This window comes from Ambystoma mexicanum, chromosome 6p, assembly GCF_040938575.1.
Source record: "Ambystoma mexicanum isolate Mex_15411 chromosome 6p, UKY_AmexF1_1, whole genome shotgun sequence".
NCBI classification, from domain to species: domain Eukaryota; kingdom Metazoa; phylum Chordata; class Amphibia; order Caudata; family Ambystomatidae; genus Ambystoma; species Ambystoma mexicanum.
The window spans coordinates 1,470,277,937-1,470,303,507 of NC_090935.1; the positions used below are offsets into that span (position 1 = coordinate 1,470,277,937).

The 25,571-nt window shown below is 43.9% G+C and overlaps 1 protein-coding gene across 8 annotated transcripts in view; it reads left to right on the top strand.

Annotated features, from left to right (window-relative positions):
* Window positions 1–25,571, top strand: part of PPEF2 (protein phosphatase with EF-hand domain 2) — a 703,213-nt gene that overhangs the window by 22,220 nt on the left and 655,422 nt on the right. For 7 of the 8 annotated variants that reach the window (XM_069626300.1, XM_069626309.1, XM_069626302.1 and 4 more), the window contains one exon: window positions 22,743–22,814. In XM_069626300.1, coding sequence (XP_069482401.1) covers window positions 22,760–22,814 — 55 coding nt within the window. In that variant the 5' untranslated portion in view covers window positions 22,743–22,759. Of the gene's footprint in view, window positions 1–22,742; window positions 22,815–25,571 lie in introns of those variants that run through there. The other variant, XM_069626306.1, reaches the window with a different exon arrangement.

Here is a 25,571-nt window from a genome sequence, read left to right on the forward strand (position 1 = left end):
TCCATTAGTATACACTCTAGCTCCTGCTGAGTGTAAAGCTGTGATATAAGGGATAAAAAGTCAGACCTAACCCCCATGTATTGTAAGACTGTTAGCAGGAATTACAACTCCAGAGAGGCAAATGCTTTTTCAGCATTCAGATCATCTGCCGCAGCACGTAGGTACAGATTGACTAGAGCTAGGATATCAAATAGGTTTTGAACATTAGATGTAGTGGATCTGCCCGATATAAACCCTCACTGATCGGCTAAGGAAATCAACAGTAATAATGCAATCAATCTAACAGTCAGAATATTAGCCTGTAATTAGTTGCCTAGGTTCAACATTCGTAGTGGTTGGTTTGATATACAAAACAATACACCATCTGATTTGTCTTTGTTTGATTTAGGGAAGACAATTATGAGCATGCAAAATATTGTACATTTTCAATCATTGCTCTAATCAAATTCTATGTAGCGAAAGTCGTTCCCATACTTCTTTACGGACTTGAGGCAAAGCCCCTTTTGTGGAAAACAAACTGGCGCAAATGGGAGGGTAGTATGTGGAAAAAGGCTTTAAGCCTTCCGAACAGTGATTCGACTACATGTTTAAGATACGAACTAGGGTTAAAATCCTTGGGCTCGCTAGCAGATTGGAAACTAATTTCCCTGTATTGCTTAATTAAAACAGCTAAACCATTAACACTTTATGCAGACATTAAAGAACATCTTGTACTCCATAAGTCATCTATGCTGTCGAATTTGAAGTTGAGGGTCAACGAAGTGCTAGCAAGATCTGATACAGATCTTGAAACTCTTGTCGTAAACCCACTAAAATCAAAGAAAGCGATAGAGCAAATGGACTGGATTGCTACAATTGAACAAATGCGAGGCAATTATCAATTTAATTCATTTGCACTGACAGAAAAGAAATTGGGTTGTGTCCCAAGATATCGTGAGAAGTTCCTTGATGGAAAGATGAGACAAAACTTCCTAAAATTGCGCTTAAATCTTGTGCATACAGGGGAAGTCCTTTCTAAACGGGGCACGGGGGATACTGCCCAAAAATGATGCACAGTTTGTTTGAATCCCGAGAAGCAAAATGTAAAACATCTATTAATGAAATGTAAGGGTACCTGGTTTATAAGAGTTGCGCTATTTCACAAATTTGTGGACAAACTGGAGGGTATCCTCAAAGTTATGTTTTGGGAAAGAATGATTTCAGGGATGGAACCAAATTTGACGATAAAGGTAATACAGGTGCTGGAAATAGTTAATATCTTGCTACAGAGTCAGTATTGAATTTCCTTGGTACTACTGAACTGATTAGCCTAGGTTGGGTGCTTATTGAAACTGTTGTTTACTCCAAATTATTAGAGAGTTATTGGTGAGCAAGTTGAAATATATTTGATTTATCTGAGGGATTTGTTTTTTAGACGTGGTTTATTTTATTCTTCCTTTGCAGAATGTTGAGTGTAAACATCTTTTCTTTTTTAATATATAGAGAAAAACATGGGTTTAAAAAAATGTATAATTAAGGATTCTGAAATATGTTGGAATTAACTGTACATATTTCTATTAAGAAGGTTGTTCTTTTTCACTATTTTTTTTGTAAATGTTCTTTGTAACCATACACAAATTAAAAAAAATAATAATAATAATTATGAGCACCTGTCGGAAGTGGCAAGGTGAAATATTTCGCTTAATGGATTCCTAGTATACCGCTAGAAAGGTATTCTTGAATTCTTTAAAAGGTTCAGCAGGTAATCCGTCAGGGCCTGGGGCCTTGCCTTAGTTTAGTTTTTATTTCAGCAGTAAATGTCTCTGTAGTGGTAATGGATGAGTTCAGTGGAGCTAGCTGGTCCATCATCAAACCACACTAACCCAGCCCTATTCATGATATGATACGATGTGAGGAGTTGCCTCATGCAGGCTGGTGGAATTTAAGTCAGAGTAGTACTCAACATCTTTATCTTTATAATCTGGGATGGTACATGTGCTTTAGCACATAGGTTTTTTGAGTCACTGAATACGTAAGTTCCTCATCTTAGATTTTCACATATGATTAATGATAAGCACATTCCTTTTTTGGCTACCAATATTTTTGCTTCAGAAAAAGGAGTTCTTAAAGTCAAACCAGAACGTCTAAGGAGAGGAATCCACTGTTAAGGTGTGATTCCTTCCATCTGAAGAGTCTGAGAGGTACTTTACCGATCACTCACTGTTTGCGCATAGGAAGGAATAGCTTGGACAAGAAAGATAATCATTCAGAAGCCAACATTATGTCCGGTAAATTAACAATGGAAGTAACATGATAGTAATGTTAAACATGTACAAACACCTGCCATTTAAGATTAAAAAGCTTCAAGGAATTCACTCAAGCATTCTAATGTGAAAGAATGGCTTTCGCGAAGAAACAAAGGCACTTTTGCCAGGAAAGCACGTTTTCTGCATGCTAATGACCAGGAGGGGCTTGTCAGTTCCTTGGAGCTGAAAACTAACCCGATGCTCCCCGAATGACAACAAAGTTACAGTTTATATACCCAGTTTAGACAATTTACTTAATCAAACATATTTTGTTGCAACGTCATCCCCCAACAATCTATTGGCTAACTCTAATGCAAAGTAATGTAATAAGCCTAGCTCTAAAGCCCCATTGGATGCATTCATAAAGTACAACCCCTTTTACATGTGATCTTCTTTCATAGTCAGTTATGACGTACTCGACATAATCCATTTATAGTTCATGAATAACTCTTTATTATTCAAACCATGTGACAGAAACCCATCAACCCAAATGGTGATTGTGAAAGGCTTTCCATAAACACTATAAGGCATGGGGAGGGAGAGAAATAAATAAGCACGGCTTTGAAGCAGCAGTACAAATCCTTATCCTCCCAGATGCCACAAGCGCTCCATACCATTTTTCCTGCATTCTTGCATGTAATCCTATTTAGCAACTGCCAGTTCAAGTCATACAGCCTTTGGCATACATTCTGCTTATTTCCCTGCAAGCCCATAAACCATCAACTCTCAATGTAACCCCCTTTGTAACCAGATCTTTCTGGTCATCAAAAAACAAGCCTTTGTGCTCCCAGGAAAATTACACTTTGCATCAAAGAGCATAATCCGGCATTAAAAATCGAGCAAAAGGAATTTCCATTCCATTCTCATCTTGTGAAAAATTGTTATGCTATACAAGTACTGAATGAAGTGAATTCAATGAAACTTAAAATGGAAGTCTAAAACACTGTTATCCAAACATTGGACCTATCGGAATACTCAAACCATGGACTAGACCACAATCTATTGTTACATGTAATCCATTTAAATTGTTCTAACTAATTTGACATATCATGTATTATTCCAATTAAAATCAAAAGGAATGAAGTAAACCAAGCATCATTTTTTTCTACAAAATTATTGGAAGTGAAAGCGCAACCAAGGTGGATTCGACATTTAATCCCAATAATTATACACCCACGGTCAGCCTCAGGAAATTGAATCCCCTTTAGCAGCTCACTTAGCATATCACAAAATTACTTCTAAACGCAATTAAGGTGAAGCGCCATTCGCTGTTAAAGGCTAATCATTTTTCTTAAACTCAACTTTGGATCACGCAGCGAAGGAAGTCTCCCATACAATACAAAATCATCTCGAAAATCTATTTTCAAAAGAATTACTCTAAAAGAGACCAAGAGTCTGAACTCTTATTTTCAAAACTTACCACTCAACCAGTGGACACACAAGGAGCATCTCCACAGTCATTAAGATATATTTTCATTCAACAAGAAAAATTACTCAAACAAGAACTATTTCGATGGTCGGAAATAAGGACCTTACAAAAGTACCTACAAGTAGGGTGAATACCAAGAGGACTACACATATGCAAATTCCCTCCATTCGATGAGGATGACGGAGAAGGAATCAAACATAGACAGCATAACTGACATTACCTAAACTCTTTAACAAACAAGCAAACCTTGTGATTCAAACATTTGCACCTCCTGAAGAACCGCCCAATTAAATGGCAGGGACACACGTTTCGGGGAGCAATTAAAGTTGTATGTAAAGAGAGAGACTTGAAACAAATATTGTTTTCCAGACAAGCATTGACTGAAGCAAATCCAATGAACCTATGGGGCGCACATAGGTCTATGTAGAGAGAGAAACACACAACCAATATTGTTCTGTTACACAAGTATTGAATTCAATTAACTTATAAAATGGAAGCCTAAACACTGTTATTGGACCAATTTGAACAAAGGAGTTGTGTGTGTAAAATTGTTATGCTATACAAGTATTGAATGAAGTGAATTCAATGAAAGTTCAAATGGAAGCCTAAAACACTGTTATCCAAACCTTGGTCCTATCAGAATACTCATCTATGGAATGTACTACTATCTATTGTTACATGGAATCCATTTAAATTGTTCTAACTAATTTGACTTATGATGTATTATTTCAATTAAAACCAAAAGGGGTAAAGTAAACCAAGCATCATTTTTTGTCTACAAAATGATTGGAAGTGAAAGCGCAACCAAGGTGGATTCTACATTTAATCCCAATAACATAAGTATAGCCCTGAATGTTTTTACTTGCAGTATCAAGAGATCAATATATGATTGTATTTGTTTTGAAACACCCAAGTATGAGAACTGAAAGATTGTACAGATGAAAGTTAAAATTTGAAGTCCAATCGGTACAGCTACTTCAGATGTGAACAAACTTGGTGATATTATACATTACATTTACAGCTAATATACAGAACTTAATTCTCAAATTAATTGAGCAAGAATCGACCTGAGGAAGGCAAAAATCAAAAACATAGTGAAGGACACTTAAAAGGAAGGGGAAGATGAACTACCATATGGATACATCAAATCTATATTGACAGTTGGCAACCTATCGATACACCAGGTTATGGCACGGCAAGTACAGAGCAGGTTGACACCAGTTAAGGATCAATATGATGAGAAACCTAGACACAGAGAGGTATTAAAGAATGGGGCCATGTATAAACATGTGGGTGGCCTGTGGAGTGGTTGTCAACCCAAATATTTGTTTAAGGGACATACTGCTGTCCCTGATTCTCCGGCAAAGAAACCAACTATGAAGGATGTAGAATGTCAAATAAATGTTCCCCATGTTAATCTACCTCAGGATGGGATGGGTATGTTGAACCCCATTACGAAACAGAATGTTAACAGTGCATAATTGAAGAAGGATGATGGAATTGGACAAAGGGGCAGTCAAATAATATCTAAACTGCTCCTGGTTTACCTTTTTGAGACTGGTGGCCTGGGGATTCTAAACAGCTCAAATGTGTTATCCCTTTTCTATGAAAAACCCAACCTTAGGCTGATAACTTCTAGAGATATTGAGGTTGTGGAATTCATAGACCTGTGAAGGGATGACAGTGTGACATTATCTATTCCCTCTAGGATAATGTATATTGTGTTGTTGGAGGAAGTTAACTCCCTGCACCAGTTGGGCTATGATTTGTCCCCTTATGAGGATCAAAGAATTGTACATCATGAGGAAAAGGTTAATAAAATTGGGGAGAAGGAATCTCAGAAGAGGTTGAATGAGGAAAATTGTCAGAGTGTTAATTGGGTAGTACAGGAAGGGCAGGGGCTGGGAATTCAAAAATGAAGTCCCTTAAATAGAAATGATTGGAGATGGCTGGCGCTTGAACATAAAGAGACTATTAAACAGTTAACAGAATTGAAACAACATCTTTAGCATGAATGAGGGACTTAAATTTATTTCTTGCAATGTGCATGGTCATAGTGAAATTTATAATGGAGAGTTGTGTAACGTTCCAAAAACACATACAATCCTAATGTTACAAGAGGTGTGATTGGTCTCATGTCCAGTAGTGGATGGGTATTAAATAGTGTTTCAGCCAGCTCTGCAAGGTTATTGGGGTCGGGACAACCCCTTTGGGGGTTTAATAATAGCAGTTCAAAATGGTGCTAGGTATGAAAAAGTAAAGCAATTGAACATATGCATAGGAATGATTGCAGTTATTGGGAACATTAAATATGAAGGAGTGACCAATTTTCTTTTGGTAGTAAATATTTACTGGCAGAGCTCACAGAAGGAACCTCGCAAATTTCCTAGAATATCTTGTTTGAAGAGTTGTATGCTACCTATCCGGGAGGACAGATTAGAGTGTCAGGAGATCGCCTATTGTGGGAAATATATTACTGGTGATGGGGTTATGAGAGGGAGGGGTTTGGATGTTGAAATGGATAAAGTCAAACAAGGATTAAGGTGGAGACAGATAGCGGAAGATTGGGGGTTAAATGAACAACTGGAGGAAGCTTTGGGCGCACACCTAATGTGGCATAAAGGGATGTCAGCATCATTATTCGATTATCTGTCACCAGGGGGGTTGTAGTTACACTGTCTTAATTGTCGTATTAAACAAACTAACTTGAATGATAACAATATCTGACGCCCATGCTGACCTTCTAGCTAAAACCAATGAAGCCCAAGGGTTCACACAAAGGATCACTGCCCCCATGCATGAAAAAGGTCATACCTTAGATTGGCTAGCAGACAATAACTGTACTACCATCGCACTTTCTAACAACCCTTCGCTCTGGTTGGACCACAACACCATAATTTTCACCTCCACTATTACTACCAAAAATCAGAACCTTCCACCACCAGCCCTCCCGCTAGAAGTTTGAAGAATATGAACAAAGACAACATGCTACCTCTCCTAGCTCCCTTCCTAGATTCTCTGCACCCACTCAATGACCCATCAACCCTGATTTGTCAATACAACAAAGTCATGTCAGAAATCATAGAAAAAGTCGCACCTCTAAAAATAAAAAAACCTAAATGAGCAGCAAACATCAACCCCTGGTTTACCCCAGAACTCAGAACAATGCGTGCATCAAAAAGATCTGCTGAAAATAATTGGTGCAAATTACCAACTGCAGCAAATAAGAGCCTTTTTCAGGCTATTGCCAATGATTATAAAAAAGAAGTCCTCTTAGCCAAAAGTAAAATCTATAAGAAGAGAATAGCTAATGCTCAATCCAACACGAGAGAATTATTCACCATTCTCCGTGAATTAGAATCCCCAGCATCTACCCCAGTTCACACAGTCAAAGACGAACAATGGTGCTCTAATATTCAAAACGCCTTAGCAGACAAAATATCCCTACTTCAGCGTAAAATAGAACAAAAAAAATGTGCCACAACCAAACTCAGACAGTACCACCGCCCCTGAAGGAGACTAACAAATTCTCATTCTCTGCACTCTCCATCTCCGATGCCGTCAATATCATCAGAAGCCTAAAACAGTCCAAATGCAAAGGCGACATTTGCCCAGCAAATCTGGTAAAAAGAATGTGCAACAGAATTTGCACCTTTTTATCACTAGCCTTATCAACAGCTTATTTGCCTCTAATACCGTACTAAGCGATCTAAAAACTGCCTAGTTCCTACCCATACTTATAAAACCAACACTAGACCGTAATGTCCCTACCAATTTCTGCCCCATCACCACGGTACCGTTCCTATTAAAAGTTCTCGACCGTGCAGCCTACCTGCAGATCAAAAAACATTTGGAAGACAACAACCTCCTTGGCCTAAGCCAACCAGGCTTCAGACCAGGGCACAGTACAGAGACCGTCCTACTAGATCTGAAAACACAAATGGATCAATACAAAGACAAAGGGGAACTGTGCATCCCCCTCCTCTTAGACCTCTCTACTGCCTTCTATCTGGTCAATCACTACATACTTTGTGAACACCTACAGACCGCCTCCCAATTCTCATTAGATTCCATCAAATGGATCAAATCATTGCTTACTAACCGGACCATGAGTGTCTTTTCAGACAAATCAGTGGCCCCACCGGTCCCTGTGACTTGTTGCGTACCGCAAGGCTCTTGCGTGTCACCCACACTTTACAACACCTTCACCAAGCTCCCATTTGACAAACTTGACAATTTGTGTATCACGTATACAAACTATGCGGACGATACACAAATAGTAATACCCATTACGGTTGCCACAACACTGATTAAAAAAACCTAAACAAGATCTATCAAGCCATCCAGGCCTGGATGGCGCTCAACAAACTTTGCCTTAATGACGATAAAACAGAGTTAATCCTCATTGGAAACAAAACCAAACTCAGCAACCTCCCCCAGACTTACAAATCATTCAACATTGACAGCAATACTATTGCAGTAGCCAATGAAATAAAAACACTGGGGGTATATATCGACTCCTCCCTCACTCTAAATAGACAGGTTAAAGCTATTGCCTCCTCTGCAGCCTACACTACCAAATTGGTAAGGGCTAGTAGACCGTTCCTTACGTTTGACAATACTACCACTCTGGCTAGAGCCTTGATCTTATCTAGGATCGACTATTGGAACTCCCCATTTGCAGGTACTAGCTCAAGAAACATTACAAAATTACAGGTTCTGAAAAACAACGCCATTAGAGCCGCACTAAACATTCCTAGCCATTAGCATATCTCCTCCATCAGGAGAAAGATCCACTGGCTCCCTGTCAAGGACAGAATCAATTTCAAAATCCTCATGCTTACTCACAAATGCTTGGCTAACAAGGCACCACCATACCTCAGCAACCTTATTCATAAAGCCCAATCAAACAGACCTACTCGCTCTCAGTATTCCAGTCTGCTCACCACCCCTAAATTCAGAAGACAAAACGCTGGAGGCTCAAGCTTCCCTACAATATCACCTAAACTGTGAAATGCCCTCCCTACCCACCTTAGAAACGACACCTCCTCTGAAAACCCTGCCTTTCAGGCCAGATCCACCCCAGCAGCCTCTTAGATCTGGATCAATGACGGCTTTACCTGTGTATATAAATGTATATTCTGTAATGTTTAAATATGCTGTTAATATTACTGTGTAATGTGTAAATGTGTAACTACGTAACAATGATGCTATGCTCCTCAAACCTATAACAATCCTCTAAGTTTGCACTAGCGCCTAGTTGCCTTTGGACGTTGAGCGCTTAATAAATAAATACATTAATTAAACAAAAAAAATAAACAATATGCTCATAATGAAGTTTAAAGATCATCAGAATGTTAGGTCTGTTTGTCGTTTGGGACCATTAGTGTAGTTTGGGACCATTAGTGGTTAACTATAGACTTAAATAGAGTGAAAAGAATATCGCTGTTTTTTATGAGAAAATACAGCATACTTTTATAAACACCACACTGGAACAAAAGATAAGCATTTATTCTGTAAATAATATACATACTTCATTTTAAAAAACGATTGCTTCATTAACTCGCCGTTTTGTGGAATCGATGAAAGGAGGACGACATAGACATGGGTTTGTGATAGAAGTGCTGTGATACCTCCGGGCGCTATACAAATGAAATCAATAAATAAGTACACAACAGGAAAAGAGAAAGTAGGAAGAACATCCAAGAAATTAAGAAGAGTTTTTGTGTTCCCACAATGAGGAGTGTGATTAAGAAAGAAAAACAGGCCCTACAAAACTGGTTGAAAGCTCATAGACATCAGATATTGAAGCAAGATGGAGACAGGATGCTGGCTATCATTGTGGAAAAGAAGGAGGTTGATTTTTGGGGAATAGTGAATGCTATGGAAGTTAGGCAGGAAGAGGCTCAAGCAAATCCTATTTCAGAAGAGGTATGGATCCAACATGTTACTGAACTCTACACCAATGCCACAACATTACCAACTGTAAAATTCAAGAATAAGAAGTCAGGTTTATTGTGCTAAATGATACCAAGTAAACTGGGACAAATTAGGAATATATGCTCAGTACCTAACCTGTGTGGTGTTGGTGTCTATTGGCATGCACAGGCTCACACTAAGGAAGGACACAGAGTCGTGCTCTCTGTTCACATACTGTATTCTTTCTGCCTTCTTCTTCACCTCGCCCGTCCTCTTCCTCTCTCAATGATATACCCTTAAAGGGCACATCCAACATGTGGCATTCCCCCGACATGTGCCATTCCCTTACAACACCTCTCCCACATATATCTCCTTACATCCAGCTCATATTTCTTCAATGAGTCTGCTGGGACTTTTGTTGTTTCCGGGGGTACTGACTCTTTATGGTGTACAGCTTCTTCTTCTCCACCTGTCTCTTCCTGTGCGTCCTGCACCCCGGCATGTTTCTGGTCCACGTCGCTCCCACTCTCGATATGAGGCGCTTGAAAAACAACGCGTTACTGGTCACATCCTTCTTCCCAATGGTAGTGGTGAGCATTGTGCCCTTCACATCTGTTACCTGCAATGGCAGGCTCTCCTATCTCGAGTCTGTCTTTCTCTGTATCCGTTGCTTCACTAAGACTTCATCTCCTTCACTAAAGACCTTCATCTTTTCCCTTCTCGCTCAGTCAGTTCGCTCCTTGGCCATTTCTTTCCCTTTGGCATCTCTCTCTTGTACATCTGTTCCAGGATCTCTACATCTCCTATCGGGGCCCGGTTCACTCCTTCCACTTGGGGTAGCCTTGTCCTTGCATTGTAAGCTCTCATCAGGTCACCAGGAGGTAATCCTGCTCCTGTAGCATTCGGCACAACGCTTGTAGTATTGGCATCCCTTCAAAAACAGCTTGCTGTATCGTCTTCTTTATGGATGACATGAACCATTCTGCCATGCCATTTGCTTGAGACCACAGTGGTGTTATCTTCTGGTGCGTGGACCCTAGATGTTTCGCAAAGTTGTGGAACTCCTGGCCATTGAATGGCGGTCCATTGTCTGTTTTCAAGGTGTGGGGGATGCCCCATTCACTGAAGCCCTTGTTGATTACCCCCCCCACCACCTGTGCAAATGCTGTGTAAACCTCATCCATCATTACTAGTAAGTTGTCCCCCATATCTAATGGTCCATAAAAGTCCATTGCAACCTTGTACCACACCCTTTTGGGAATCACAGTCACTTGTAGTGGGAGTGGCGGATCACTCATGGTCACACATTGATACAGGAAACACTTCCTGACCGCCTCTTCGAACATGACATCCATGAACGGGAACCATACAATCTGTCTGACCATCTTCTTGGTCGCTTCCACCCCCGGTGTCCCTCATGTGCCAACAGCACTAAGCCCCTTCGCAGGGAGGATGGTATGACCAGGCGACATACTCTCAGCAATAATCCTTAATCAGAAACGGCTGTCTCGTCCATACCTTCACCATCCTGTCAATTTCCTGCTTGTTGGTGCCCTTATGGCACGGAACTGTCGCTTATCATCCTTCCATTTGTTGGTGCTAGTGAGCTCCTTGGCCATGCTGATGGACAGGTCTTCATGTGATGCCTGTGCCAGTTCTTCCATAGTCAGTGCTGGTGGCATGGTCTGCGCCAGAACGTAGCAGAGATACTCTGCCTCTCTTTCTCTCAGTGACTGGTACTTTTGACTCGGGTGTCGCGAAATGTAGTCGGCTGGGTTGTTGTCTACTCCCGGCCTATGGATGATGTAAGAATCGTATTCCTGGAGGCGGATTCCCCACCTCTCTATCCTCGGTGACATCTTCGTCCTCGGGTTTGCGAACAGTAACAGGAGGGCCTGGTGGTCTGTCACAAGCGTGAATGTCTTCCCTATAACAAAGTGGTGGCAGTATTCTCATGCCCATACTGCAGCCAAACTTTCTTTCTCGGCCTGCGAGTACGCACTTTCTGTGTGGGATAGCCCCCTGCTGTCATAGGCCATGACAAAACTTGCCGGTGCCTCCAGCTGTTCACGTTGGTTGCGAATCGCCTTTAGTCCTACAGGGCTGGCATCAACCACAATCTCCCTGTGCCAGGCTGGGTTGAAATAGGCCAAATGTGTTGCACTGGCTAGCTCCCTCTTGATGGTGTTGAACGCCTTTTGGCATTCTTGTGACCAGTGGAATGGCTGTTCTTTCCGCAATAGGCTCCAATAGTACCCTGCCACCACCAGAAATTACCTGACATCAGCCACTTGCGTTGATGCCGGGAGCTCATTGATGGTACGTATGTTCTCCAGGTCTGGTTGAATATGTGACCATAGAAACATAGTCTGTTTTTGGTGATATTGCATTTCTCATAGTTCAATGTGAGTCCAGCTCGACTCAGGAAGCCACACACAGCCATGAGGGCATGATCATGCTCTTCCTGGGATGTTCCGTATATCAGAATGTCGTCAGAGTAGTTGAATGCTGACTTCACTGGGATCAGCAGCTGCCTGGTGGCTTCCTGAAAAATGTCTACGGCTGACGATATCCCAAAATGGAGGCGTTTATAGCAAAACAAACCTTCATGTGTGGCAAATGTCATAGTTATCTTCATTTTGGGGTGTAGCTTCAACGAGTGATGCCCCTGGTTGAGGTCCCTTTTGGAGAAATTTGTGGCATAGTTCAGTAGAACAATCATGCCCTCTATTTTGGGTCCTGGATGTCTCTCCCTCTCTATCGCGGTGTTGGCCACTCTCATGTCAATGCATAATCTTATCTTATTCCCTTTCTTTGGCACTACGACCAGGGGCAAAATCCATGATGTGGGACTGGTTGCCCTCTCAATTATGTAATTATCCATTAGCTGTCGCAGTTCCTGGGACACTGCCTGCTGTAGGCGGAAGCCTACCCTGCTGGGATGCTGTGGGACAGGCCTGATACTCTCACTGATGTGTAGCCAAACTACTGTGTCCTTCAGTCCTTCAGCTTTCCCAGCATTTCAACAGATAAGATTGTATTATAAACCAAAATAGGATAAATGCCATTTCTCAATCAATTTTGTGATTTTTCTTGTTTGGATTAAAAAAACGGGCATTATTTATTAATATTTTCCCGTTTCTTTTCTTCCTCTTCTTATGGATGATGAATGTTCTCGTCATGTTCTCCATGCTCAGATTTAGGTGGCCACATTTTACAAATGCTCATCAACATTGGGCAATCAGGCAGTGCCCCATGCAGCAGATGCCCGTCTACCCTGCCTCATCAACCTTAACGGAACAGAGCAGACCTCGCAAGCCACGCAGGAGGCAAGCTCCAAAGTGCTTCCATACCAGGCAACCCAGATGATGGCAGAACCCACCCCACAGGCCCGCACTGCATGCGACTGAAGCCCGGCCCGGGAGAGCGAACTACAGTCTAAGATGGCCGTCTACGTATTTGAACAGTTGCCTGGGGCGAGCAGGCCCACGGATTGGCCACAAGTTTTTCTTCTATATTAATGAGGGAGTGCCAGCAGGTGAAGCCGGCCCCCTCTGAAGGCCCATTACCAAGGCTTTTTCCTTTCTGGCCCTGTCAGTCCACTGAGGCCAGGGGGCGGCGATCACGTCAGAGCAAGTACACGAGCACTTGGGTAAATGGCTATTAATCCTGGGTTTATGCATGTCCAAGTTCTTCTTAACCGACCAACTCAATCGACCGCCTTCAAGCTTTCTTCTAGATGCTCTGCCCTTTCATCTACCGCCCAGAGAACCCACACGCAATGCGATCGCAGCTGCCCCACTGAACCAACGCTCGCTCAGGGAATGAAACCTATGCTTGGTTATATGTACAGCCAGCATACGACCCCCTGTGAAGTACCCACACTACTATAGGAAGTCCTGCGGCCTCGTCGAGCAAGATAAGTTACAGAGCGCACGATCAATCCAGCACAGCGCACCACCCTCCCACCCCCTGACACCATGCATATCATTCTTCAGATCCTTTCCTCCTTTCAGGCAACATGTTCGCAGTCTCGATGAAGAATGACACTTTCGCCTCACAGGCTCAAGTGCTAAGTACTATGTATAAGCACACACCCACTGCCAACACTCACACCATGTATGAGACCAGTCCATTGCTGATACCATGTGTGAGCCATGTTTAATGAACCCCATTGCTGATACCATGTGTGAGCCATGTTTAGTTAACCCCATTGCTGATACCATGTGTGAGCCATGCCTAGTGAACCCCATTGCTGATAACATGTGTGAGCCATGCTTAGTGAACCCTATTGTTGATACCATGTGTGAGCCATGTTTAGTTAACCATATTGCTGATACCATGTGGTAACCATGTCTAGTTAACCCTATTGCCGATACATGTGTGAGCCACCCCATTGATGATACCATGTGTGAGCCATGTCTAGTTAACCCTATTGCCGATACCATGTGTGAGCCATGTTTAGTAAACCCTATTGCTGATACCATGTGTGAGTCATGTCTATTTCGCCCTACTGCTGATACCATGTGTGAGCCCAGTATGAATGCCACAGACTCTCCAAGGCCAGAGCACGTCTCTGAACCTAACTTGGCAGCCCTAGCTCACAACCCTATGTCCCCCTGCCCCAAGATCCACACAACCATCACTGTAATCACTAAGACTTAGCCAACATCCAAGGAGGCCAAATTAATGCTAGAATGCTCTCAGCTCACGCACTCAACATCTCAGATCTCATCACGTCCAACCAACTTGACCTACTAACCATCACGGAAACGTGGCTGCACGCAGATGTCGGCCCGGCCCTCTCACTAGCTATCCCTGAGAGCTACACCATCTTCAGAAAAGACAGACCTCTAGCCAAAGGAGGCGGTGTAGCACTTATCGCCAAAACGCATATGACCATAAGAGAATTGCCTAACCTAACTTTCCACTCAGGAGAGTTGCTATCAATAAAACTCCCTGATACTGCCTCACTAACCTTCCACATCATATACAGAACACATGGTCCAGTACTATACATGGACGAGGACATTGCCCTCCTACTTGCTAACAATGCCAAACCCTCCTCCAGAATTATTATTTTGGGAGACTTCAATCTTGTCCTCAACTACCCCACAGATGCCAATGCCATGGCCATAACCAACACGATTGAATTGCTAGGATTCACACAACGCATCACCCAGCCTACACATAACAAAGGCTGCACACTAGACTGGTTGGCAGATATGAACGGCAATGCCAGCATCATTTCCAACCTCCCCTGCCCCTGGTCTGATCACAACATCATCACTTTCACTATACCAAAATACACCACACCCAAAGTCCTACCACAATTGACTCCTGCCTCACAATCTAGAAACACACTCAACGTCACTCCAGATAATACGTCCCTATCACTGACTATGAACACTCAGACTGCAACCTTAACCTTATGGTAGAGCTATACATTCATACTCTCCTTCTAGCTGTAGACAAAGTTGCCCCACTAAGCACTCGCAAACCAATACCTAAAGCTCACCTAAACTCTTGGTACACGGCCATACCTTAGAATTCTGCGGTCCAAAGTGGAGCAATATAAAGCGTCCCTCTACGCCTATGACGTGATGCTATCACTCACCAAATGCCGGAGCTCACTCCCAGTGGCATTGATAGTGCTGGAGGCCTTTGAACGAGCAGCAGGCTTCTCTGTTAACTACTCCAAATCAGAAGCGTTAGGTGTGCAGCTGACGGAGGAGACGCTGCACCTGCTCCGCCGCATCTGCCCTCTGAAATGGAGCACGACGACGACCCAATACCTAGGGGTCCACATCGCAGCCGAGCCCAAAAACGGTACTCGGGAAACTTCCCACTCTTATTTAGCGAGCTGAAGGCTGATCTCAGGAGATGGGAGACTTAGGAGATTTCAGTATTGGGGATAGTGATGGCATGCAAAATGAACCTTCTACCGAGATTCATGTACCACTGCTCCATGCTACCGGTTGAACTTCCCCTGCGACCACTCCTCCTGCTGCCAAAGCAAATCTCCCGATTTATATGGAAAAGGGGCAAAGCACGAATCCCCCTGAAGGTGATGACGGGAGCGGCGAGATGGGGCGGAATGGGAGTTCCGACCTCCGCAACTACTGTACTGCGCCCCAGCTGACGAATACCCTGACGTGGTTTGACTCGATAGATCCCCCGAAATGGGCTAACACTGAACAAGCTCTATGCCGATCCCACTCAGCGACCTTTTCCACACATCAGCAGCAACATGCAGACAATGGCTAACAATCTTTTCATCGACCAAGGCCACCATAAAAACCTGGGAGAACGCGAGACGAATGAAAAAGATCCCCAAGGGGCTGAGCCCCCTCTCCCCGGTCCTCGGTAACCCAGCACTACAGGTAGTGAACTTCCACAACTGGTCCCATGGAGGCCTACTAACTGTGTCCCAACTGTATACAAACAGAGCCCCCCTAGACTTCATGGAGTGTAAAGCCCGCTTTAACTTAGTGGAAATAGACAGGTTTGCCTACACACAACTGCGCCACTGTATCTCCCAGCCATCAACCAAACAGGGAGCCACTAGAGAACTACTCCCCTTAAAGCTTGCATTAGCGGAAGGCCACAGGAGAGGCCACATCACCAAACTCTACGGGCTGCTACAAGAAGACATGCTAAATCACCAGACCCACATATATGACTAAATGGGAAGCGGACCTAGGACTTGACATCGAGGACCAGACATGGATCGACATCTGGACCAGAAATAACTTCGCCTCCAGATGCATCACAAATATAGAAGGGGCACTCAAACTGCTGTAGCGATGGTACTACCCCCCGCAGTGACTACACCACTTTAACAACTCACAACTCACTAGACAAACTGCTGGAGGCAATGCAGAGCCTGAGGAACCTACTTCCACATGTGGTGGGAATGCCCGCTAGCACCATCCTACTGGGAGCAGGTTCTCCAAACAATTGAAGCAATCACCCACTGCAAACTCCTGCTATCGCCAGAAGTGGTCCTCCTGGGCACCCCACATCCAGACTGCTACCGAAGATCGGGCTCAAGCCAAAACTGATCACCCAGCTAGCGGCTAAGATCTTGCTCGCCCGCAGATGGAAATCTAAGGAATGCCCTCTTCCCTCCCTGTGGTGGGTTAAGATCTGGTACATCTTAGTTGCCGAAAAGGTCAATGCCGCCAAAGAAGGGACACTTCATTGCTTCCCAGACTGCTGGGAGCCGGTCCTGGAATATCATAAATCCTTCCTGGCCCAGACCTTCCAGCCATGGCAGGTGAAACTCACCCTACGAACTTAGTTACAGACAGAAGTGCCGACCGGGAAAGCAAGCCGGGAAGACGGGGAACAAGAATCCGCGCTGAGGAAGACGGCGAGTGGGAGGAGGGGAAAATATGGGGATAAGTGATAATATTACCACTGCATTAAAGCCTTTAATGTAACCTGCTGCAACCAGATTTAAATAAAGTTGTAAAAAAAAAAAACTCTGCGGTCCACCAGTTAACTGCAGAGCCCACCTGGTAAACCATGCACTCAAAAGCGAATAAAGACCAGTTCCTCAGAGCAGCAAAAACGTGCAAACAGGCCATAATCCAGACAGAGAGCCATACTTATAACCAGCGCATAGCCAAGGCCAAAACCGGCACAAAAGAACTGTTTTCCATCCTGCGGGAACTCAAATCCCCTGTCACTCCCCCAGAAAGCTGCCTCAAGGATTCCACTTGGTGTACCAATATCCAAAAGGCACTCCTTGACAAAGCCACCATACTACAAAACAAAATCGCTGCCAAAAAAACCCAAACTATCCCTACCAGATAAACTAGCTGACACTGACACACCGCCCAACCCAACAAATTATTCGAATTCAGACCAGTTACGATACAAGAAGTCACGAAAATTATCAAAGGCCTCAAACCTTTGAGATGCCAAGGCGACATCTGCCTGGCCCCTTTTATCAAAGACTGCATGGCAAAACTCGCACCATTCATCACTTTGCTCATCAACAACTCCTTCACACAAGGTATCTTTCCGAATAACCTGAAAGATGCCTTGGTTCTCCCACTCCTACCAACTACCGTCCCATCACTACCGTCCCTTTCCTTCTCAAAATTCTAGACAAAGCAGAATACTTGCAAACACAAGAACACTTGGAGTCAATAAATATCCTCTGCCTACGCCAATCTGGCTTCCGCCCAGGACATGGCACGAAATCAGCACTCCTCGATCTGAAAATCCAAATGGATGAGATCATAGACAACAGGAATGTAGACATCCCACTTCCACTCGACCTCTCCAAGGCTTTCGACTTAGTAAATCTCCTCCAAAACAAAACCGGATCGAATCCTTTCTATCCAATCCCACAATGAGGGTCTTCTCCAACCTAGCGGCTGCCACGCCAGCCCCAGTCCTCTGCGGCGTGCCCCAAGGCTCATGCGTTTCGTCAACACTTTATAACATTTTCACTAAGCCCCTATTCGACCTCCTGGATGAACAAGGCATCTCTTATGTCAACAATGCAGACTACACGCAGATCCTCGTGCCTATCACTGGCAAATACAATAAGGATACCAATGCCCTCAATAAAATGTAACAAATCAACCAAGCCTGCATGGCGCAACATGAACTTTGCCTAAATGTCGCTAAAACAGTGCTCCTAGTACTAGGGACCCAATCCTGATTAAACAAATTGGATTGCAATTACAAATCCTTTACCATAGATGGGAACCCCATTACCGTCCTGAAGGAAGTGAAAACTTTAGGGGTCTCTCTCGACTCCTCGCTCTCCCTAACCAGACAAGTCAACGCAACCGCCTTGGCAGCAGCCTATACAACTAAATTCATCAACGCCTGTCGACCATTCTTAACACCTGACAATTGCATCACACTAGCGAGAGCCCTAAAACTGTCCAGACTAGACAATTGTAACGCCCTATTCACTGGATCTTGTACAAGCAACATCAAAAAACTCCAAATCATACAGAATAATGCACTAAGAGCAGCTTTGAACATCCCAAAAAAAGAACACATCTCTACACATCCCTATACCTCTAATGAAGGATGCCCGGGTGTGCGCAAAGGACTTGCAATTCTGTCTCTGACTCATTGAATGGGGGATGCGATCTGTAAATGGTTGCATAGCGCCTGATATTCTGGGCAATCAGATCTTTAATAACCATTTGGGCTCCTCTACTATAGACTACTTTCGTGTTTCCGTGGAACTGTGGAACAGGATAGTGGCTTTTGACATGGTGCTTGATCCGAGTAGTGACCACAACCGTATTGGCTTGAAACGTAGGGGAGTAGTAGGAATGGTAGCCCCGTCCCTTAGACCCACATGTATGGTAAATGTGGAAGATGTGTCCACGAGGACGATCAACTGGGAAAGAATCCGGAATTCTGAGAAACATCTTGGCAGAGGGAACTCCCGACATCCAGGGCATCCTAGACTGTGCAGCTAACCCAGAGCAGATTGTGGAACACTTTATTAATGTGCTGGGGGCACTCACAAAGGGCTTTGTGGTGCAGCACTCACAGAAAACAAACACTAGGAAGAGAGGGTGATTTGAAGACAATTGTACCCGGGCTAAAACGTTACTCTTAATGGTACTGAAATCACATGGTAGCACTCGGGGGGAGATCATCCAGGCTAGAGCTGATTACCGGGTGGAGCTCAAGAAGTTGAAAATAGAGCTTGAAGTAAAAACCTGGGAAGATTTTTTTGGAGGCTTCAAGGTCAAGGAACTCGAAAGCATTCTGGGCATTTTTTCAATGGAGCCCGGTCTACAAACACATGGAACGATCAAGGAGCACCCATGTGGAAGCTTTAATGCTTATCTGGTTTCTGGCTACTTTCCGCCCTGTTGGAAGTCTGACATTATTTTCCCAATTTTCAAAAAAGGGTGATATATTGTGAATCCAATGACATTTAGACCGATTTCTCTACTAGATACCTTGTTTAAAATATTTTGGTGGGTGCTCCTGCGGTACATAGAATCATGGTTAACGGAGAGTGCATTCCTCACAGACATTCAATTTGGTTTTTGCCCATGGGTAGGCCCTCTTCTCTAGGCGGGGAGGCTGTGTACCTTGCATTCATGGACCGGAGCACGGCATTCGATAAGGTGGACAGATCAAAACTTTAGGACGTGCTCGGGTCCATGGGGTGCCAGACAAATATTGTAAGTGCGCTGCATGAACTGCACAGGGAGAACTTGGCGTGTGTGCGCAGCGGATCAGGGGGTCACTATACTGCATGCTTCCACGTGGGGTGTGGGGTTCGCCTGGGGTGCGTCTTGGCCCCAATTCTTTTTCACACTATACATCAATGGCCTCCCGGACGCCCTGGTGGATACAGGGACAGTCTACCCGAGTTTGGGGGGTAGGGCTTTTCCGGTCCTGGTTTACGCTGATGACACGGTGCTGTTACCCACGGCCCCAAGGGCCCTTCACACTTTGATAAATGCTTATGTGGATTTTATGAGCAACTTGGGGCTAAAGTCAACACCTTAAAGTCTGCGGTAATCGGGTGCGGGGGTAGGAAGAGACCTGTGAAAATGCACCCTTGGGCATTTAATGGGGATATTATCCCTAAAGTGAAAGAATTCGACTATTTGGGTCTTAGATTTTCAGAATCAGCCACTGGCAGAGCTCATGTTAATAAACAATCCATGAAGTTAACACAATATATAGGTGGCATTTCCTGTTTCCTGTCTCGCTGTCAGGCACAACCCCTGGACATGGCTCTAAAAGTCTACTCTATGCATACCAAGGCTGCAACATTATATGGAGCACCAGTGCGGGGCTATATGAAAGCCCCAGAGCTACAGGGAAAGGAAAATAAGTTTGTTCAGATGTTTATTGGGATTACTTCGATCTGCAGCCACGATTTCAGTCCACAGGGAACTGGGTATGGATTTTTTGGAAGACCAAATAGCCCGACTATTTTCTGGCTCCGCCTATGGGATAATGAGCGTGCTACTTTGTCATTTTATCATTAGAACCATCATGGATAGGGCAAACTGGGCTATAATCCCCTGGTTAGCATTCATTGCTGCGTCCCTGTCCAGATGCAACATTCAGGCTCTTTCTTCTCCAGCCAGTCCGCTGACATCTGAGCAATTGGTCTCCTATAAGCTTCTTTTGAATCTGGCAATGAAGGAGAAAAGGGACTCAACATAATTTCCCCTTAATCGGGACAGAAATCATGCCGTTATTAGCAGGGCGAACGAGAATCAGCCATAGCTCCTACTGAATCCAAAAAGTGGTGAGCGTTGGCTGATTACGCGACCCAGATTTGACTGTCTACAGCTGAGGGGAAATACTGCAAATTGGGTAAGGTACCCTGATACTTTAAGCTGTCTGGCCTGTGGGGGGAACCGAGAGCATTTGAAGCACCTCATTCTGTTTTGTCCAGTGTATAGTGACATTAGAAGGTCTATAATTTTAGCGGTCCTCAGGTCATCGAACATTCACTCCCACAGGCCGGCTATACTATTGCTCTTGGTCGCAGATTCTGTTTTGACGGCTTGGGCCTTTCTGTCCTTTTTGAAAAGAGCCATGTATAAAAGAAAGGGTATTCTGGCAAAACCGTGACTTATCTAAATTGTATTTATATTGTCTTGATCCGAATGGGTTGAAATTGAAGTTTGGAAATTGTGGTTCTATAATTGTGATGAATTGTGTATTTTGTTTTTTTTATCTTTTGATGTAGGGTGTTTGTATTGTGTTTGATGGATAATTTATCCGAATAAACATATTGACTGACTGACAAAGTAGATTCTAACAAGAGATCTGTCAGAAACTGGCGAACCTTCTATGGCTTAGCCTTATAGCATATTTGTATCAATTATTATCATTCATCCATAAACTTGTGCTTCTGTACTTCAACAGTAAAGTATTCCAGCAATGTAATTTGTATAAAAGAAAAACAGGCTTTCATTGTGTGTTGATCTGATGCATTTCAGACAGTAAGTCCTTTTTCAAGTTTCTACCTATGTGTATAACTAAGCTCTGTCCTCCACTGTTGCTGGTGTGGAATTGGACATTTGGGCTAGGTCCCTTCTCACTCCTAACTTGGCAACCCTGGCAAGCGAAACAGTATCTCAGGGCAGTGGGACACTAGCTACTGGGCTGGTCACACACGAGGTACTTCACTTTTTGAAGATCTGTGTTGCAAAGTATGATAGTTCAGATCTGCTTCCCAGATGGCGAGAGTACCATGGTTTGGTTGCATAATCAGCCATGAGCATTAGTGTGTGTGGGGGATCAGGGTGAGCAGGGCTATGCGCAGGCGATGCTCAATTGCCACTCAAAATTGCTGGCAGTCTGGCCAGCCACCCGCCCACTATGCTTCTTATGAATATACGCAAGCTGAAAAATCTGGGTAAGTCTCTCGTAACCAGGACTAATGTCTGGCAGAGGGACTCCCAGGAACCCCATTGTTAATTTGCATATTTAAGTAACTTTGGGTCTCACCCTAAATTACTAGGGGAATCCAGACGTGGACCCCTTCCTCACTATTCTTAGAGAGGCACAGCTCCTCCCTACTGATGAGGTCCAACCAGACCGAAACACGTGTTTGGGGATGCTGTTGGTACTCTTGTTCAGAGGAGAATTGCCTAGCATTTCGGTGCTGGACTGCCCCAGGGCAGGACAAAGACTGATCTGTTTGGGATATTTCTTCTCTGTGAAAGATAGTGAGCTAAAGACTCTGGGTAAGTCTCTCGTAACCAGGACTAATTTATGGCAGAGGGACTCCCAGGACCCCACTTGTTAATTTGCATAATCGTCATAACCATGCCACTTGCTGTTACTAGAATTCTCAGACCTGCTTCATCAGACGGCCGCTTTTTTCTGAACTTTTGAAATTTTGCAAATGATCAAGAATGTAGAAAAATTGGTGGTTTGGGGTTTCCTGAATTGACTCACCAAGGCCTACTATGAAACTACAGTGTTCAGTTTGAGTATGTATATATGTACTAATGAAAACAATACAAAAAGATGGATGATTACAGGAGCACATGTGTGGAAATTGGCAATGCATGCTTTCATTGTTGTATTTCAGTCAGTGCAAACTAACCTAATTGTTGAACATTTTCACCACACAGGAACGTTGTTGGGAACCATGGGATGTGGTACTTCCTCGAGACAGGAGCACTCTGAATACAAACCAGAAAAGAGTGAGTTAAAATTAAATCTATTGTCTGCTATATTGTTGGCATGATTTTAATATACGTTTGTTCGCCCAAGAAAATCAAAATCACTGCCAGCAAAATGAAAGAAACACAAACAAATTAATTTTTATTTGGACAAAATGCGCACAGTAAAAACAACTAACCCTCCAAACTGGAGTTCATCAAATCTTGAGGAGGACGCAAAGGGCTTAGATACATTACAATAATACCAGTTCCGGTTCAATCGGCAATCTTTTATAAATGGAAGATTGTGGCAGCTGATAACCTTGGTCACTTTTGAGCAATCTGCACCAAATATTCCAGACAACAGTTAAGCCATCAAAGAAGGAATGTGCAGAGTTTGGGGATGATTACATATTTTCCCATAAGGATATGCAAAAGCCACTGCATAAATCAGCCCCAAATGTGACATGTATTCATATGTATGTCCCGAAAGCAACCCCTTTTGGATGCGTTATACCTGTAAAGCAGTTTCTAAGAATTGCTAAATAATATTTAAAAATGCAGGTATATTTTGTCCAATTTCCAGGACCCATCTAAATCACCAATTCTAAATTAAGCACCAAATTGTCTAAAAATGCATTTAGCATTTCGTCATGTTGGATGTTAGTTGAATGCAAAAATCTAGTTATGAAATCGTGGGTGATAAAGCTGTGTTATTGAAGAGTTAGCTAGTACTTCTATCTTTCGTTATCCATGCACAGCCTCTAGAATTCACACACAGATATGGGGAGGTGGCTCAAGGGAGATAACCTTTGCTAAAGGAAGAAGCACCAGGCAGGTCTGGATCCATCGCACATTTGCAGGAACTAGCTCTCCTTGGTTCCTGTTGGTGCACCGTGGGAGCCAGAGAGCCATTGTGGGAGCCAGTGGCAGAGCAGATCCTGCACCGGCACTACAGGTATGATATGATATGGCATTTATAATGCGCCTGTACACAAGTGTTTCTAGGTGCAACAAGACAAGGATGGGGAAACAGAGGGAGGAGAAAAACAACAATCTTACTAGGCCTTGTGTCATTCAGATCACGCAAGTGCAGGGAAGTGGGAGGGGAGAAGTGTCGGGGGGGTGGGAAGTGTAGGTAACTTAATAAGTGCAGCCAGCGGGGGTCTCATAAGTGCAGAGAGAAGGGCCTGTAGGGTTGCATATACAGAACATAGGTGCTGGGGGAGCCCGGAGGCAGTGCAAGGGTAACTGAACATGCAGGAGCCTGGGCCTGAGTTCAGAGGTTAGCCAGGTGACCAGTGCTTGAAGCAGTCAGGACATCAGCAGGGGAGAGGAAGAGAGAAAGCGGAAGTGAAAAGGAAGGTCTTAAGTTGCTTCCGGAACCAGAGGTGGTTCTGCTCAGGTTTGAGAGAGAGGCAGGGAGGCTGTTCCGGAGGGAGTGCCCAGCCGAAGACAGAGATCTGCCCCGAACTCTCTGCTTGGAAAAGCATCTGACCTTCAGAGAGTTGGAAGTGGATGAGCGGAAAGCTCGAGAAGGGAGATGTTTAGGAAGAGAGAGTTGGAGGTAGGAGTAGTCTCAGGCCCCAGAAAGCCTTGTGGATGATCCAGTGCAAAGATTTCAGAGTGAAAGAAAAAATAGACACATGCGCATGTGTGCATCCATCCATGGCTGTGTGTAAATGAGTGTATGTTGTTTGGGTGCACATGTGAATGAAAGAGTGTATGTTATATGGATGCACAGCTGAAAGAGTGCATGAATGAGGTATGTGTACACTGGTGAAATAGTGTATGAATTATGTGTTGGTGCAAAGGTGAATGTGCCTAAATGATGTATGAATGTGTGCGCTTGCCTGTGACCGTGGAGCAAACCTCCATTTTGGAGGTATAGACAGGCAGTATGGACATATCCGATGACTGTGGCATGGCATTTTATACTGGACATCAGGAGTAAAGCAAACATGTGTTATGACGTGGCTAGCCTGGCATACTTTGGTGCAGTTAGTCTGGATACATGTTCTTACTGCCACAAGGCATTTGTTAGTGGCAACAAAGGTAAAGTAAAATGATTAATGTTATTATCAGGCTAGAGTAGCCGGTCAAGTGGCACAGCGAGTAGAGCGCTCGCTTTGACATCCCTGCAGAGCCTGCTAACGCAGGTTTGAATCCCGGCAGGGCCAAACTCAGCCTTTCATCCTTCCGAGGTCGATAAATGAGCACCACACACCGTGGCAGCAGCGCTCAGATACCTGAGGGTTCGTAGTGCTATATAAGTGCCAAATTATTATTATTATTATTATTAGAGTGGCCTATTGGACCTCCCACTGAGTGTCACCATTAATGGGAGAGGAGGAAAAAGGAGAGAGAACAGAGACCATTTGAGGGGTCCATGGGTCTGGAGCGGGAACGACAAAAACAATGACGGTAAGAGTACATCTGGAAGAAGCATTGATGTAGGTCTCAGCGATAGGGAGGCCTGGGTTGGAGTCAGGATGTTCCTCTTGAAACTCTTCCTTCCCGATTTAGTGAGAGGGATAGGATAAGAGATAGAGTAGCATTTAGAGAAGATAAGAGAGACGGAAAGCACCATAGAGGTTGCAAGGAGTAAGTAGGAGGAGGAGGGAGCGAAAGAGAGAGGGGAGATACACAGCCCAGCGCTGCATAGCTCAGGATGCGAAGATGGAGGGGTCAAACAGTGGGGAACACACAGAAGGGACAGACAGGTACACTCAACAGTACAAACGGTGACCCCAGCGGGATGGGGACCTAGCGAGTGGGAGAGAGCCTAGTGGGGACAGT